General features: G+C 49.7%; 1 protein-coding gene across 1 annotated transcript in view; it reads left to right on the top strand.

Annotated features, from left to right (window-relative positions):
* The window catches only part of Fam117a (family with sequence similarity 117 member A), a 44,278-nt gene that overhangs the window by 22,600 nt on the left and 4,774 nt on the right, over nt 1–16,904 (top strand). The window contains exons 2-5 of the mRNA XM_028868992.2: nt 4,195–4,364; nt 12,359–12,454; nt 15,093–15,203; nt 15,573–15,707. Of these exons, the coding sequence (XP_028724825.1) occupies nt 4,195–4,364; nt 12,359–12,454; nt 15,093–15,203; nt 15,573–15,707 (512 nt within the window). The remainder of the gene's footprint in view (nt 1–4,194; nt 4,365–12,358; nt 12,455–15,092; nt 15,204–15,572; nt 15,708–16,904) is intronic.

Here is a 16,904-nt window from a genome sequence, read left to right as displayed (position 1 = left end):
TTAAGCCCAGCACAGAATAATGAGCAACTGAATCGCTTGTGTGGAAGGTAAACTTCTTGAACTAGTGGGCTGTCACTGACTTCCTGCAGTAACAAGGTTACGGGAAAGTAAAGAAAGAGGTTGAGCCCCCCCAAAGCCTCCGAGAGGGAAAGATAGACAAGGGCTCTGGGGTCTCTGCTCAGGGTGAGCGGCTGGTATGGATCTGTACAGATTCGGTGGTATAATTACAGAAGCTTTATCTTTCTGCTATGGATTTTTCAGTTTCCTTCAAGTGCTTGGGGGCTTGCCAACTGCCAGCTCTATGCCGTAGACACTGGGGGCTACAAAGACAAATCAGAGCCTGACCTCACTGGCTATTCATTATCTAGGGGTCACAAATACCTGCGACCCAAGAGAGAACAGTAAGTACAAGAGGAGGACAAAGTATACCGAGCAAACCGAGACATTCCGAGACACTCCTTGCAGGGGATTCCCAGGATCTGGAGGCTGGGGAGGAGGTGGAGGCAGTTAGGCTGGCCTGGCAAATAGCTCAGATTTCAACACCAGGCCGAGGAGAGAAGGCTTGGTCAGTGGTGGGAAAGGGTACAGTGTGAGAGTGTGCCCTCTCTGGGATGTAGAGAAGGGAGTGACATGCGCAGGACCAGTGAGTGGGTCACATCACGGGGCCTTTGACACCCGGCTTTTTTTTTTTTTTTTTTTTTTTGACATCGTGTGTGTGTGTGTGTGTGTGTGTGTGTTGTATATGTGTCTTGCACACATGCACAGCCATGGCATGAGAGTGGAGGTCAGAGGACAACCTGGACAACTTTCAGGAGCTGGTTCTTTCTTTCCACCACCGAGTCCTGGGCATCAAACTTAGGTCTTTAGGCTTGGCTTTGGGTGCCTTTCCCCTCTGAGTCATCTTGCTAGCTCCTGACTTCCAGCTTTGAAAGGGGCCTTGGAGAATTTTAGTGTAGAGATGTTATGATCATTTAAAATATTGTATGGCCAGGCCTGGTGGTGCAGACCTATAATCCTAACCCTTAGGAGGAGGGGCCGGGAGGAGTGCACGTTTAAAGCCTGAATAGACTATATCAAGAGAACAGTTCAAAAAGCCAAAGATGCTGGGCGGTGGTGATGCACCCCTTTAATCCCAGGACTTAGAAGGCAGAAGCAGGCAGAGCTCTGAGTTCGAGGCCAGCCTGGCCAGTTCCAGGACAGCCAGGGCTGTTACACAGAGAAACCCTGTTTTGAAAACACAAACGAACAAAAAAACCAACCTCCCTGCAAAAGTATGCTATAGTCATATTGGTTTCCTTTGGAAAGGAGGTAGAAACACAGCCAAACAGTATTATGATGTGCTTCCATTATTAATTAATTAATCATTATTTATTTATTATTTTGAGACAGTTTTACCATGTAGCCCTGGCTATCCTAGAACTTACTCTGTAGACCAGGCTGGCCTCAAACTCACAAAGATTAGCTTGCCCCTGCCTCCCAAGGGGTGGGATTTAAGGCGTGCATGACCACTTCCTGGTGCCCAGCCCATTTTTCAATTTTTAAAATGTATGTGTATCCATATTCAGAAGGTAAGGATTATATATATATATATATATATATATATATATATATATGTATGTATGTATGTATTTTTTTTTAAGACAGGGTCTTTCTATGTAGCCCTGGCTAGCCTAGAACTCATTGTGTAGATCAGGCTGGCCTCAAACTCAAGAGATCTGCCTCCAGAGTGGTGGGATTCAAGGTGTGCACCACCATACCCACATATTGACAGTGATTATCTCTGGGTGATGAGGTTGAGGTTTTGTTTTGTTTTTGTATTTTGTTTTGCTGGTTTGATTTATATATTTCTTGACTTTTCGACAGTTCATACTTACATCTTTGTCATTCAAAGTCATTTTAAGTTCTTCTAAGGGAGTATTTACTTGCTGACCAAGGGAGATGACCTAGAAATATGACAAAGGTTAAATTAAAAACTAAGAAGAAAGGCTGGCAATGCACTAGCACTGACGCTCTCCATATGAGAGAGGAGACAAAGTGTTCAGTAATATAGGAATGATTGAACAAGTTACTGCTTGACACCATACAGTCTTTAAAAATGGCAAATATGTAGATCATTGATACTTGAATTGGGATTTTATAATGGCTGGAATAAGGCAAATATAATATAGTATAGTATATTTTATACTGATTACAGCTTTTCAATATATATATATTTAAATTAATTTGGGGGCTATGACACCGTTAGTATCTTTTTTTTTAAACTGTGGCAACATAAATGATGTAAAATTTACCACTTTAAGCATCGTGAGTTTATGATTCAGTGGCATGAGTACATTTACAGTGTAGCCATCACCACATCATTTCTAGAATTTTTTTTTTTAATCATCCCAGACAGTTGGTATTTATTAACAGTAGCTTCCATTCCCCCTCCTCCTGTGCCCATGGTCACCTCTGCCTCCTTCTTGTCCCCGTGGCTTTGCCTCATGAAGATGGAATCATCCGACACTTGCCCGCCTGTATGTGTCTGGATTGTTTCACCTTGCAACGTCAGTGTTATTCCCGTACTGTTATAATAGATGCTACTGTGATCATGGGTGTATGAATAACTTTAAAAATCTCTGCTTTCACATTTGTTTTGTTGTTGCTGTTTGTTTTGTTTTGAGGGGAGTCTGTACCTAGAGGTAGAATTTCTGAACCCTCAGGGACTCCTCTGTTTAATTTTTTGAGGAACTGCCAATCTTTTTGTCTCTTTAATATAAACCTCTTGGAGTCTATTTATACCTACAGTTCCCAGTTCTTTCTGCTGTGCTGAATATACACATAAATTACCAAGGGATTACTACAGATGCGAAAGCATTTTGTTCTGTTTAAAGGAGAGTCTTTGTAGATCTGCAGATAGTGGAATGTTTTGAACGTGGCCATGGAAAACAGGGTCAACCCAGATCACTGAAACTTCCAGATGATTCCAAAAACCCTTACGTTTTAAAAACAGCTTCAACTTTTAATTTCTCCCAGAAATCTTTAGCCAACATAAAATGAAATGAATGCATTCATAATTGCCTTGTTTTTGTTTTTACCACTCAGATAAGAGGCAGAGAAGGGGGAGGAAAGGACCTGCAGACTTGGAGAGTTTCCTCAACTGGACTCCTCTTCTAGGAGTTCTGTGATTCTTTCCATGCCAGTCCCCTCGCTCTCCTGGAGCTGCCTGGACTGGAGGAAATAGGAAGACTCCTTCGTGCTGGGCATGGAGTGCACACCTATGATCCCGGCTATTGGGGAAACAGAGACATAAGGATTACAAGTTCAGGGTGGGCCTGAGCTATGCAGTCAGTTCAAGGCTATCTGGGCAATGTAGCAAGATCCTATCTCAAAAAAACAGGGGGGAAAATGGAGTTGTGGAATACAGTTGGGTGGTAGAATCCTTGCTTAGCCTATATAAGGTTCTGGATCCAGTCCACAGCAGCACAAAAAGAAGAAAAGAAATTTTGGGGTTGGGGATTTAGCTCAGTGGTAGAGCGCTTGCCTAACAAGCACAAGGCCCTGGGTTCAGTCCTCGGCTCCAGGGGAAAAAAAAATTTTTTTTTTTTTAATGAATTGAGCCAAGTTTGTGCAGAGTAGAAGCTTCAAAAATGGATACAGGAGGGAGGAAGGAGGGCAGAAAATTAGAAAGGGAGAAGAAAGCTTGGATTTTGTGAACATGGGGTTCCCTCTGAGGCTGGGAAACAGAGTTCCTCCAAGGAGTCTTGGTGTGGAGACTTGGGAGCTCTGGGCTTAGAGTCTAAAATTACTTCTAAAGCCAGACATGGTGGCACATGCCTTTAACCCCCGGCATTTGGGAAGTAGAGGCAGGTGGATCTCGGTGAGTTTGAGGCCAGCATGGTCTACAGAGCGAGATCCAGGACAGCCAGGATTGTTACACAGAGAAACCCTGTATTAAAAAAAAAACAAACAGAAAAGAAAAAAAAGTAACCCCTAATTCCAGTGTGAACTGGTGAAAATCATTCCCAGTGCTAAAGTGAAGTCAGGAAAGCTTGTCAGACAGGATGTGCCTTTGCTGCTTTGAATTATTTGTGGGGGAGGGGAGGAGTGAAGACATGGCCGGCAGGTGAGGTGTCCTGCCAGAGAGGAGGCTGGTTACCAGGACTCCGTCCTCCATGCTGATGTCAAGGCGTTGCGGGCTGTGCTCTCTTTCAGCCAGTGTCCCATGTTCGGTGGCCCCAGAAAAGTCAGTGTGGAGGCCTCAGCCACCCCAGGTCCGACGTACATTCTCCCTGGACACCGTCCTCAGTTCCTACCTTCTGGGCCAGTGGCCACGAGATGCCGATGGGGCCTTCACCTGCTGTACCAATGACAAGGCCACCCAGGTAATGCAGCTGTCTCCTAACGGGATCAGGAGGGAGAGAGAGGAGGGCTGGCTGAGGGGGCCTCTGGTCCATCACTCACGAGTTCTGTCATTGAAATGACTTGTCCTGGGTTTTGGTTGTTCATGGACGCTCTTCATCCTCTACTGTTTACCAGGGGTTTTGTTGTTATTGCTGTTGTTTTTCTTTGTAAATGTAGATGAAAAAGAGTTTGCATTCCTTCTGCCTGGGGAAGAGAGACGTCAAGCTGGGGTTTTCAGCGTTTACATGTGGGGACTCCACAGCCAACTCTGGAATTCGGGATTTTTAAGATGAAATTTGCCTTCCTGAAGTTACACTAAAGCCAACATTCAGTCCAGTGTGCATTCCCCCAGGCAGCCGAGGAAGTGGACAAAGAGGTGTTGAGCCAGGCTCGACCCGATTGGAGCAATAGGAGTAAGGCGTTCTTGGGAGGAACTGCCCCTTGCTAGCAGCCAGGCTAGGCCTCCCGGGCACCCATCCGAGTCCTGCAGAGCCTAGCTTTCTCTCCTGTGTTTTCATGAAGAGTCCTGCCCTTGGAAGGGACCTCCATCTGTGTGTCCATCTTTTGGATAAGACCGTGTTAGCCTGAGCAAGAAGCCATCCCATCTGGAAGTCACCCAAAGATATTTCCTAGTCTGACTCAGGACGTCAGTCTTCTTAGCAGTTAATTTGGTGAGAGTAAGGCTCCCGTTGGGGGCAGCTTAGGCTGAGTCCTGCTCAACGTCCAAACAGCTGAGTTGGTCTTCAGTAGGTGGAAATGTAGGAAAGAACACCCAGCTCACCTCGGCCCTCCATTCTGGGTAACAGGACCAGAAGGAGCGAGGCAGCTCTTCCTTTGCATGTGGAGTGTACCTGTCCTGCCCACATACATGATGGCCAAGAGATGTAGACCCTCCTTCCCATGCAGCTCACTCTGCCTCCTTCTCAGCACATCCCATTGGTTCCTTTTTTATGAGATCCATTTTCAAATATTATTAATGAATGTTTGAATGCTCACTCTTTTTCAATGGGAACAAGATTTGGTTTCTTTGAGCCTGGTTTCCAGTTCCCTGAAAGGCCAGTGAACAGCCAAGGGTTGTCATGGGGTGAGTGTCTTGCAGAGTTTGGAGGAGCAAGATTCTCCCGGAAATGCCCCATGTCGCACCGGAAATAACTGAAACAAGTTTAAGCTAGTGAGGTGACACCAACAGTCCTCTTTAGATGTGCAGGGGGAAGGGGCAGGGAGAGGAGTGGGCACCCTCCTGGGAGCCCAGCTCTGATCTCTCTTTATCCTTTTAACAAGGTTCTCTCTTGTGGGCCTATGAGGACACACTCCTTTTCCTTGACTCAGGCCAGAGAATGTACTTAATCAGGGAGGGCTTCCTGCAGGAGTGGGACTTGAGGTTGCTTCTAGTAGGTAGACTCATGAGCATCCTTTGTTAGACATCAGGCAGTTGTGCGGCCCACTTATCCCTACCCCTGTCACTTCCTGTTTGCCAGCCTCCTGCAAAGCGACCATCCCACTCCTCACATAGCTTTCTCCTTGTCACCCTTCGGCAGGCCTGGCCTCAGGCATCCTCTGGCCAAGTGGAGCGGCCTGGGTTCTCAACTGCATGTTTTTGCTTCAGCTCCAGCTGCAGGCCAGATCTTTTATATAACAAGTCTGGGCTTCTTGCCACAGCAAGACAGAGGTCAGCGATGTGCCTCCATGGGTCTGGCAAGGCCCAGCCCTCCAGCTTTCTTCTTCCCTGGGATGGGCTCCAGCCCTCGAGGAACTCTTAGCAACCTGTCAATATTGTGGCTGCAGGCAAGAGGTGGGAGAATTCTGATCAGCATAAAGCATCCAACCCCAAGTATGCGCTCTGCCCGTCTTCCAGTCCTGCTCTTGAGGGAATTTTCTGCTTCTAGGTTTGGGCTCCACTCAAATTCCTGCTGGAGGCCCCTGGCCTGGCACAAGCTGCCGTTTTTAGCACTGGCATTACACTGTAAAAGTCTTAGACTCAATTGCCATCTCCCCAGAAGACCTTGTACCTCCTTTCTAAACAGCAAGAGATCACCCAGAAAGGACAGATAAAGAAGACATTTTCAGGGAGTATGGGGAAAGAAAAAGAGGAGGACGGAGGCTAGATCTATTAAGGTCTTTGAAAGCTTATGTAGTTAGTTAGTTAGTTAATTAGTTAGTTGGTTGGTTGGTTAAATTTTGTGATGCTGGAGATGGAGCCCAGGGCCTCGAGTGTGCAAGGCAAGTGCTTGTCCCGTACCACTGAGTTGCGTCCTGAGCTCGTTAAAAGCTTTTCAGCCATCGGACATGGTGGATGCCAGAGCTTTCTCAGTTGCTTTGAGCAAGCCAGCTGGCCCTACCCTTCTCTACTTGTGCCCCTTCTCTCCTAGCCACGGCAGTGGAGCGTGTCGTGGTCTGATTCGTTCAGCGTAACTGGCAGGTACTTGTTACCGCTCTCTTGGGTGCCTAGACCCCTTTTGTTGGAGTCTGTATCCTACCTGACACTCCCAGGGACATGCTTTTCAGTTATGGCTGAGGCTAAGCAGCACCTTCCCAGAAAATCCCTAGAAGGACCAGGGACCTTGCTCATTCCAAGCCAGTGTCAGCACCGAGGCCCCAGACACACACCACCTGCCATTAGAGAGCTGGGTGTGCTGTGTACCCCGGGCCTCTGCGCGGGGCAGAAGGTGATTGAAAGCTCTCAGCACCCGAGTCTGTGGTAATGTCGTCAGCAACCTCAGACTCCCCTTCCTGGCCATGCTGGGTGCCTTCAGTCAAGTAGGAAGCCAGTCCTCGGGCAGCCATAGATCCACATGGGATCCTCACATAGTTGAGGCCAGAGGAACAAATGGAAGATAGGAGGGTCTCATCTGGGGAAACAGCTATTCTAGGAAGAAGGAAGGAGAGTGATCGTGACAACTGGGGAGGGGTACTCGGGAAGTACTGCTTCGTGTCTTTTGCAGTGTTGAGAATGGAACCCAGGGCCAGCACTGGCTAGCCAAATGCTCTGCTCCTGAGCTATACCTAAAACAAGCCCAGCGTGTTTTGAGCCTGGAGGAACGATGTGCAAGGTGTGAACAGGTGTCCCCAGCATTAACTTCCAGAGAAGGAAGTTACTCCCCCAGTCCTACCCCTGTGGCGCCTCCATCTTCTGTGGGAAGTCCTGTGTCTGAGAGGAGGTTTTCAGGATGGCCTGGGTGTGGTTTTGAGTGTGGCCTTTGAGTGTGATTTCTCCGAAGTGACCCACCCTTCCCCCAGGCCATTTGGTGACCCAGAGCTGGCCACCAAGTGCTTTTGAGTCGGGCTCTCCCAGTGACTGGGCCCAGCCCAGGGCCAGCGATGGCAGCACATCCTGTGGTCACCTCTCTCCCTTCGTTCTGTGCAAAGCATCTAAGCCTTGTACTCTCCTGGAGGGGGAAGTGGGCTTACCACAGCTGGGATGGCTGTTTGAGCCAAGTCCCCAGCTGGTGGCATCCTGCCCACAGAAGGGACCTTGGGTACCTGCCCTGCCTGGCTCCACCCACACTCTGCTTCCCTGCATCCCCATTTCCCCATTTCTGCTTCACTCATTGGTAAGATAGGAAAGCCCTTGTGATTCTCCTCCCCACATGGACCTCTGACTTATCGTTTGGGGCGGGAGTGGGGGGGTGGGGGGGTGGGGGGGTGGTAGCATAAGTCCATAAGTCCTTAACAGACATCATAGAGCATCCCAAAGGCCAGAGGTGGAGGCAGCTTACTGGTTGGAGAGGACCTCCTTTCTGTCTTTTTCCCACCTGTGGCGGCAGGGGTGGGACCGAGGGGTCTTCCCTTCCCCTGAGCTATTACCTCAGTGCTGACTGATGGCACGTAATTCAGCATGACCATCACAGGCTTTTAACAACTTTTTCTTTTTGGGTGTGAGAGCTTGGGCACAGAGCCTGTTTTCCAAACTAGCGACCGGGACCAGTGGTTCAGGACATGGTTTGACAATACAGCAAATACTTGAAAATGGAGTCATGATGGAAAATCTGAGGGTCGTCTAGTCACTGTTGAGTTAGCAATGGTGGCTTTGGCCACCTGCAGCCAGAGTTCTCGGTACTGGCCAGTGGACTACCCTCAGAGCCTCTTTGTTTGGCCAGAGTCCCGAGGGACTGGCTCCTTGCTGAACTGAGCTTGTCCTATGGCTCCCCAGCCAGGTCCCATGCTGCTCTATTTCTAACAGATACAGTGGGTAACGTTCTTAAGACTCAGCCCAGCTCTGCAATCAGAGTATGCTCAGGAGCATTGGAGACATTGAGAGCCTGGACTCTTCCCCGTCTGGTCGTGACCTCCAGGTAGAAACTTAGCGGCGGTGGCTCACATCTTTAATCCCAGCATTCAGGAGGCCGAGCCAGGCGGATCTCTGTGAGTTCAAGGCCAGCCTGTTCTACAGAGTGAGACCCAGGACAGCCAGGACTACACAGAAAAAACCCTGTCTCGAAGAAAAAAAAAAGACATTCTAGTGTGGAGGATTCCATCCGACTTCCTTTTGTTGCCCTGTTAGCTCCTTGGGAAGCTGTCTTCCACTTCCTTGTCCATCTCTCCCTCCGCATATCACTCTGGAATCTTAGAATCCCTGGCAAGGCATTCATACTCTACCCATGCATGTCCAGTTCTGTACAGTCTGAGCAGCTGCACAGCTGGATGCTCCACAGCTGGCTGCTCCACTCACGGTTCGTAAGTCAGCTTACTCCTACCCAGTTGCTTCCTTCGCCAGGGTGTGGAGTAAGTCCATTCTAGTGCTTGAGGCCCCTGACAAGCATGGCTTTGGGGTCTTCTACGCCTTAGACTCTCCTTTATTCAAAGCGGCTAGAGTGACCACTCACCACTGCTGTCCCACAGCTTGGCCTGACCCTACCTGGTGACTGACCCCCTTGAGATGGGTCTGAGCGGTGACTTTATTGTTCCCTAAGGAGACCATGATCTAGACCTTTGTAGTGAGGCTCAGGAAGGAGTGTCGTCGTGCCTCCCCCCCCCCCCCCCCCCGCCATACCTACTGCAGTTAGAGAGGCAGAAAGCTAGACTGTGATACAAGCTAGGCTTGACCGTACTCACAGCAGCCTGGAAGCAGCTTGGAGGTCAGGCGTCCCTGGTGTGTTATGTTCTTGGGGTGCCTGGCAGTTACTCCAGGCTTCATGGCCTAAGACAGCAGATGTGTATTCCCTCAGGGTTTTAGATTTGGGAAGTCTCCAAGTTCAGTTGTAGTGACTCGACATGGAAGTATTGGCGTGGCCAATTGCTCTCAGAAGCTGTTTTTCTTTTATTTTTTTTGTGGTAGGGTCCTTACTATGGAAGGTTGGCCTTGAACTCATTGTGTAGCCCAGGCTGGCCTTGAAAACAGTAGTCCGATAGCCTCAGCCTCCCAAGTGCTGGTGCAGGTGCATGACATCTGGTTCAGGATGCCATGCTCTTGGGGGCGGGGGTTTCCTCCTTGCCTCTTCTAGCATCCAGTGGCTTTTTGTTTGTTTGTTTGTTTTTGTTTTGTTTGTTTGTTTGTTTTTTGAGACAGGGTTCCTGTGTGTAGTTTTGGTGCCTGTTCTGGATCTCGCTCTGTAGACCAGGCTGGCCTCGAACTCACGGAGATCCGCCTGGCTCTGCCTCCCAGGGGCGGGGATCAAAGGCGTGCCTGGCTCTCTAGTGGCTGTCTTACCTTACAGCACCTTGCTCTAGTCCCTGCTTCAGTGGTCACATTGCTGCATCCTCTCAGCATGCACCAGCTCCTTCAGCCCCCTCTTACAAGGACACTGGCAAGGCTAGGGGTGGCCGTCAGGCACCCCGTCTTAAGTGGGAAGAGGCTTAGAGACCAGTAGGTGAGGGACAGAAAAGGAGAGGGAAAGATGGGTTTGTCTGCATGAGGGGTGGGGTGATGATCCCCTTGGGCAGATGGTAGTAGATGTTGAGAAAAAGTGATGCCCTTAGCATTCCATCTACACAGAGTGGGCAGCGGTTGGTGCTGAGGAGAGAGAGGCGGGAAGTGGAGCAGGAGAGGAGACGATCCCAGCTGCCAGGCGTTTTCACATCCCTCCTCCACTCTTAGGCCAGCCCACACTTCCCTTTTGCTCCTTCACCTCTCCTAGAAGAAGGTGGTTGAAGCATTTGAAGAGGTGTTAGCAGCCAGCTGCAAGCTGACCCCAGGTGTTTCGTCTTTCACCACCCGCCTCTCAGAGGCCAGGAGTGAGTGTCGTCCTCTGGGTTTGCCTCCTCTCTCCTCTGTACTCTTTGCTCCTTTTCCAGGGGTGACAGGGATGTGGGGGACTCAGCTGTGCTAGCAGCACTGGTGATCTGCCAGCTTGGCTTAGGCATACCAGGAAAGGAGGGCATGCGGGTGTCTGCAGAATCCTAGCAGCTGAGGGGGAAATGGGCTATGTTCCCTGTCAGCCCGTGCAGCTCTTCTGAAGTCAGACACCCTGGTCTAGGAGACATGGACATCTGGAAGGAGATCAGCTACTTGGTTCCCAGAGACTGTAAGAGCCAGCATCACCTGAGGGCTTTGGGCACATGCTACATTCCTGGCTGCCCTTTTCATAAAGGAGGAACGATGGGAATGGGCCTGAGGACACGCTCCCTGGTGATGCCAGTTGCCTTACTCGGGCTGGATTACACAGCCCTGGTAAAGGTCCTGCTCATGGGCAGCAGCAGGCAGGAAGGGCCAGAGGCTCCGTTTGCAGAAGCTTCTCTGCATGCAGCTGTCCCACAAGGCAGTCCTGGCTCAGGCTGCCCAGTGAGCTCCTCTTAGCAGCTGTTGGGTGGTGAGGAGTCTTGTTTTCCCCTGATCCTCCCCCTCTCTGTGTGCAGCAGCCTCTCGGGGGAGGTCAGCAGATCTCTTAGAGGAGCTAGTTCCCAGGCCCTGCGTTTTTGGCAGCCTGTGCACAGTAGTCAGAGAGGAATTGGTCCCCCTGGAGCCCTCCCCTTGGCCCCTCTCCTGGAATGGAAGTAGGATGTTAATGATGGGGAGGGCTCTGGGCCTCTTGAGCTTCATGCTTGAAGCCAATAGCTCCCCCTTTTAGAGGGGGCTCCTCCACCACCATCTTGGATCCCTTGTCTTCATGCAGCAGAGAGAGGAAGGCAGCAAATGGGAAGTCCTTCCCCACGAGGAGCCAGGAAGGCCCGTGGGGAGGAGGTGTGAGTGGGCCATTCAGAATTCTGGCTCCATATTTTGAAATTGTCTTTTCCTTGCTTGTTCAAGAGAACTTTGGAGTTCCCGACACTTCCTCTGTGTGATGAAGTGAGCTTGAGGCACCATGGTACACAGTTGCCACCTGCTTCATCCAGAGGCACCCTGGCTCCTCTTTGGAATCCTGTCCGGTGACTTGTTTTTCATGGGCTCTTAGGCACTTGGCCTTGGCTTAGCACACAGGGAGTGAGAATAAAGGATAAGGGCTCTTTTGAAGCGGCTTGGGAGAGAGGCAGTACTTGGCCTTTCCATTGGAGTGTACCCAGACTGACTAGGTGTATAACACATGAAAAAAGTGATAAGGAGCTGGGCGGTGGTGGCGCACGCCTTTAATCCCAGCACTTGGGAGGCAGAGCCAGGTGGATCTCTGTGAGTTCGAGGCCAGCCTGGTCTACAGAGCGAGATCCAGGACAGACACCAAAACTACACAGAGAAACCCTGTCTCGGAGGGAAAAAACGTGATAAGGAAGGGAGGAATGGGGATGTAGCTCAGTAGTAGAACATTTGTCTAGCATATGCAAGGCCCTGGGTTCCATACCCAGTACCAAACACACAATAAAAAAAAATAAAAGAGAGAGGAGGTCAACACTGTTAGACCTTGGGGAAGGGTTCCTGGAGAGTAAAAATTGGGATAAGGCCATGTACATGGCTTTCCTTCCCTGGAAGAGTAAAGCAGCCTGGGTGTGTCCGCGAGGTTGATGAACAGATGTGAGAAGGCTTCATAGGTCACCACCTCTATCCGGGAAACCGCCTGGCTGCTTCCTGCCTGCAGAGCTGCCTGTCTTACTGCATGTCTTTCTACAGACACCCCTATCCTGGCAGGAGCCAGAAGGTGAGCGGGCCAGCTTCTGCATACACAAGCGATCCGCATCCTGGGGCAGCACAGACCACCGAAAAGAGGTAACCGCCCTCTCTCCACGACCTCTCTGGCACTGTGTGACAGCTCTACCTGAGGATAGCTACATTTCCAGTCTCTCTTGCCTCCTGCTTCTGAGAGAATGGCTCTTCAGCTGACTCCCAACCTTCCATTGGCTTGGTTGTAGGACCACAGACCCTCTTGCCAGGGAAAACCCAGCCAGTGGCTGCTGATGGTTCCAGCCTCCAGACTGGGAGAGTTGTTGGCCTTCGTTACTTTGGGGTTGGACTCTCATAAGTGATTCAGAGACGAAAAGAAGGCAGGGGACAAGCCCCTGGGCACCAGGAGCTCCCAGCCTCATTTACTATTTAATCATCCACCTACTTTTCTTTTAAAAGAAGAGAAAAATAATCCCAAGTTCCTGAATGCTTTGTCTTGGCCCTCCCTCTGCCCCAGGAGGGCTCGAGGCATTGAGACTGAGGAGAGAAAGCTATGGGCTAGGATTCCAAGGCTTCTAACCCAGCTCTGCCTGAAGTGTCACGCGGTGGCCCCAAAGGAAAGGTCAGTTTACCAGGACTCATCCCTGACCCGTTCACAGAGGGAAGCTGTTTCTGCCCTCCTTGATGCTCAGAGCACTGAGAAAATGGAAAGTGATTGGACCGCAAGCGTAAGGCCAAGTGGAAACGTAAAATGTTCGTAAAGCCTTGACTGGCAGAGTAAACAAATTCTGCACAGGAAGGGTGGGGAGTCCTGGTCTTCATGGTCTGATTGATCCACGGTAGCAAGTCGAAAAACACATTCTTGGGCTAGGAGATGCAGCCCAGTGGTAGATTGCCTGCTTAGCCCTGGGTCCAGTCCCCAGCACTGTAATTACAAAGCATTTTCCAGGGGCTGGAGAGATGGCTCCGAGGTTAAGAGGACTTGTTCTTTCCAAGAACCCTATTTCTGTTCCCAGTATCCACATGGTAGCATACAACCATCAGTAACTCCAGTTCTGGGGGAATCCAATGTCCTCTTTTGACCTCCACAGCCACTAAGCAAACATGCATGCAGGCAAAACACTCATACACATAAACTAAATAAATCTAAAACAATTTAACCATGCGGTTTCTTTACAACTTTTATGGCAGTGAGCAGCAGATCTACTTTCTGAATTCCATTAAACTCCCTCCCATTCATATAGTTCTGCGTCCTGCTCAGGGTCTGAAGGCCTAGAATTAAAAGTCTGATAGGAATCATATTCCAAAGTATTTGCTTATTTGTTTGGCTTGGGGTTTTTTGGCAGGGGAGAGGGCAGGATATTACTGTATAGCCTAGGCTAGCCTCAAACTAAAAATTCTGATTCAGCCTCCCAAGTGCTGGGGTTACAGTAGGCTTGTTCCTCGATGACTGAAAAATGTTAGTGGTACCCTATATTGTTCCAGGGCCTGGGAGTCGGCCTGAAACATGGCCGGTCCTCCTTCTAGAGCTATCTTTCTGCAGTGTTGTTTCTTTTAAATGAGGAGAAGGCTTGGATTTCCATGCTTTCTGGTCTCAAAGCCTTGGGGGTACTTGAGAGTATCATTTGAGAAATTGTTTTTGACCCTCAGAAATGCCACTTTCAGCCAGGCATGAAGGCACATGCCTATAACTCCAATACTCAGGAGGCTAAGGCAGGGAGGATTGTTGTGAGTTCAAAGCCAGTCTGGACTACACAGAATGATACCTTGTCTCAACAAAGGAAAAAAGAAAAACAGCCAGTTTGGAGAGACGGCTCAGCAGTTAAGATCATGCATTGTTCTTACAAAGGACCAGCGTTCGGTTCCCAGCACCCATGTCAGACAGCCCCCAGCCACCTGTCTGCAACTCCAGCTCCAGGGGGATCCAGTGCTTCTGGTCTCTGTGAGCACCTGCACTCACCTGCACACACAGACTCACACACAGGCACACAGTTAAAAAGAAGTCTTTGAGAAATACTTTAATGTATGAATGTTTTGCCTGCATGTATTGTCTTATGTACCAATGTATGACTGGTGCCCACAGCATTCAGAAGAGGGCATTGGATTCCCTGGAACCTAAGTTACAGATGGTTGTGAGCCATCATGTGGGTGCTGGGAATTGAGCTCAGGTCCACAGCAAGAGCAGCAAGTGGCAAATGTTTTTAATCACTTAGCCATCTCTCCAGCCTCCTGAAAAGGGTTCTTAAAAATAGAAAAACAGAGACCACCCATTGCCCTTTTTTGTTTTTATTTTTTTTTGAGACAGAGTCTTTCTGTGTACCCCCAACTGTCCTGGTGCTTGCTATGTAGACCAGGCTGGCCTGGAACCCATAGAGATCTACCAGCCTCTGCCTCTCAAGTGCTGGAATTAAAGGCATGCGATTCCATGCCTAACCCCATGATCTTAGTGGAAGAGAGTCCCTTACAATCCATAACCATGATGTTAGATGTTTTCTGTTTAGAAACTGATTCACCTAGGGAATGCATGGCAGTTGAAAAAAATCAAGTCTAGAAGCAGTGGATCCAGCTGAGTTGAGGAGCTGATTGTCATGGGATGTAGCACCACTGAGCTGTTTTGAGATTAGAAAATTGACGCCCATGTCCCTTTCCTGTATCTTCAGGGACAGCAGCTTCACCTAGGGGAAGGAACCAATATACTTTGCCTTTGCCTCACACTCTTTTCTCCTCCATCTCTGGCTGCTAGATCACCAAGTTGAAGCAACAGCTGCAGAGGACGAAGCTGAGCCGCAGTGGGAAGGAGAAGGAGCGGAGCTCCCCTGTCCAAGGGGACCACGCCGTCCGGGGAACAGTGAGGGTATGCTGTCTCCCTGACCACCAGGCGCTTCTGCCTTCCTTCTTGGCAGACTTCCATAGTGGAGAGAGTTCTCGCCAGCCTTGGAGCCCTGAGCCACATGAATGTTTCGTGGTCACATGGATGACCAGGAGACGTTGCATTGGAAGGGCCCCTCACTGTGTTTAGCTCCTTTTTCCTCTACCCCCCAATCACATGCGATTAAGACAGGGACACTAACAGCATCCCCAAGATGCCTTGGAGCTCCAGCTCCTGGAGAAAGGCCCTCTGAGGAAGAAAGCTACATGGACATGATCATCACTCTCGGTCATAATTGATAACTGGCTGGGCTTAGTGGGGACTTCATGTGATTCTTCATTTGCCTTTCCTTAGGCACCCCTTCCCAGCTTCCCCCCAGGGTCCCCTGTCCTGCGACTCAGCCCTTGCCTGCACAGAAGCCTGGAGGGGCTCAACCAGGAGCTGGAAGAAGTGTTTGTGAAGGAGCAGGGTGAAGAGGAGCTGCTGAGGGTGAGTGGGGGGCTGCCCTGAGTGTACTGAAGGCTGTGCCTGCGAGGGGGGAGATAACAGTGTCACTCTTTGGGGTTCTCGGGCTGTAGCTGTAAGCAACAACCTGTAAACACCACCTTCCAGAAGTACACATGTGGAGTTCATTTGTCTCAAATGGACTTAAGCACAAGAATAGCAGGGGAGGGGGTGTCACTAGGGAAGGCCTCGTGGTGAGGACAGGCATGTTAGTTATTCATCTTTGCTGTGACAGACTGTCTGCTCACAATTCCAGCTTCCACATATGGTAAGGAGAGGCTGAGACGGACGGTTTTATTCTGGGTCAGTTTTTATGCTGACACAGTTGGATTAGGCACTGGGTACAGGCCTCAGTTGGTTATTTACCCACTGGCTGATTTGTATTTATTATTTGTTTTGAGACAGCGTCTCACTGTGTAGCTCCCATTACATCTATGGCCAGGAAGCAGAGAGCAAATGAATGCTTGTGTCCAGTTTGATTGTACTTTTGATTCAGTCTGGGACCCCTGCCTGGGGAATGGCACCATGCCCATTTATGGTGGGTCTTCCCACCTCAGTGAACCTAACCTAAGTAACGCCTCACAGACGTGCCCAGAGATTGTTTCCACTGGGGTTCTAACTTCCATAAAGCTGACACGCAAGATTCACGAGGACAAATGAGCACAGAGGAAGACCCTAGCTAGGAGGAAACTGTCCACCAACAGGTCCCTGAGGACTGGGCACCCTTGCCCACGTGTGCCTCAGCTCCCGCCACCTCACTTTCAGGCACCACTCCCCTCCCTCTGCCTCTACTGGTGACATGCAGCAGTCAACCCTTCGTGCCCAGGTGCCATATGCAGCCTTTTCCCTGTCCTGCAGGCAAAATTACCAGCTGCCTCTTTTGCAATCTTGGGCACATTTTTATACTGACAGTTTAATTACAGAATGGCAGTTGGGCAGTATGAACATAATTCTGATGGGTACAGGCCTCAGTTTGTTATTTACCTACTGGCTGATTTTTATTTATTATTGTTTATTTACTTATTTTTGTTTTTTTGAGACAAGGTCTCACTAGGTAGCTCTGGCTATCCTGGAACTCACTGTGTAGACCAGGCAGGTTTTGAACTCACAGAAATCACCTGCCTCTGCCTACCAAGTGTTGGCATTAAAGGTGTACACCACCACACCCAGCTTCTGGTTGCT

This window comes from Peromyscus leucopus, chromosome 8b (genome assembly GCF_004664715.2).
Source record: "Peromyscus leucopus breed LL Stock chromosome 8b, UCI_PerLeu_2.1, whole genome shotgun sequence".
Taxonomy (NCBI): domain Eukaryota; kingdom Metazoa; phylum Chordata; class Mammalia; order Rodentia; family Cricetidae; genus Peromyscus; species Peromyscus leucopus.
This window is presented reverse-complemented; position numbering and strand designations above follow the sequence as displayed.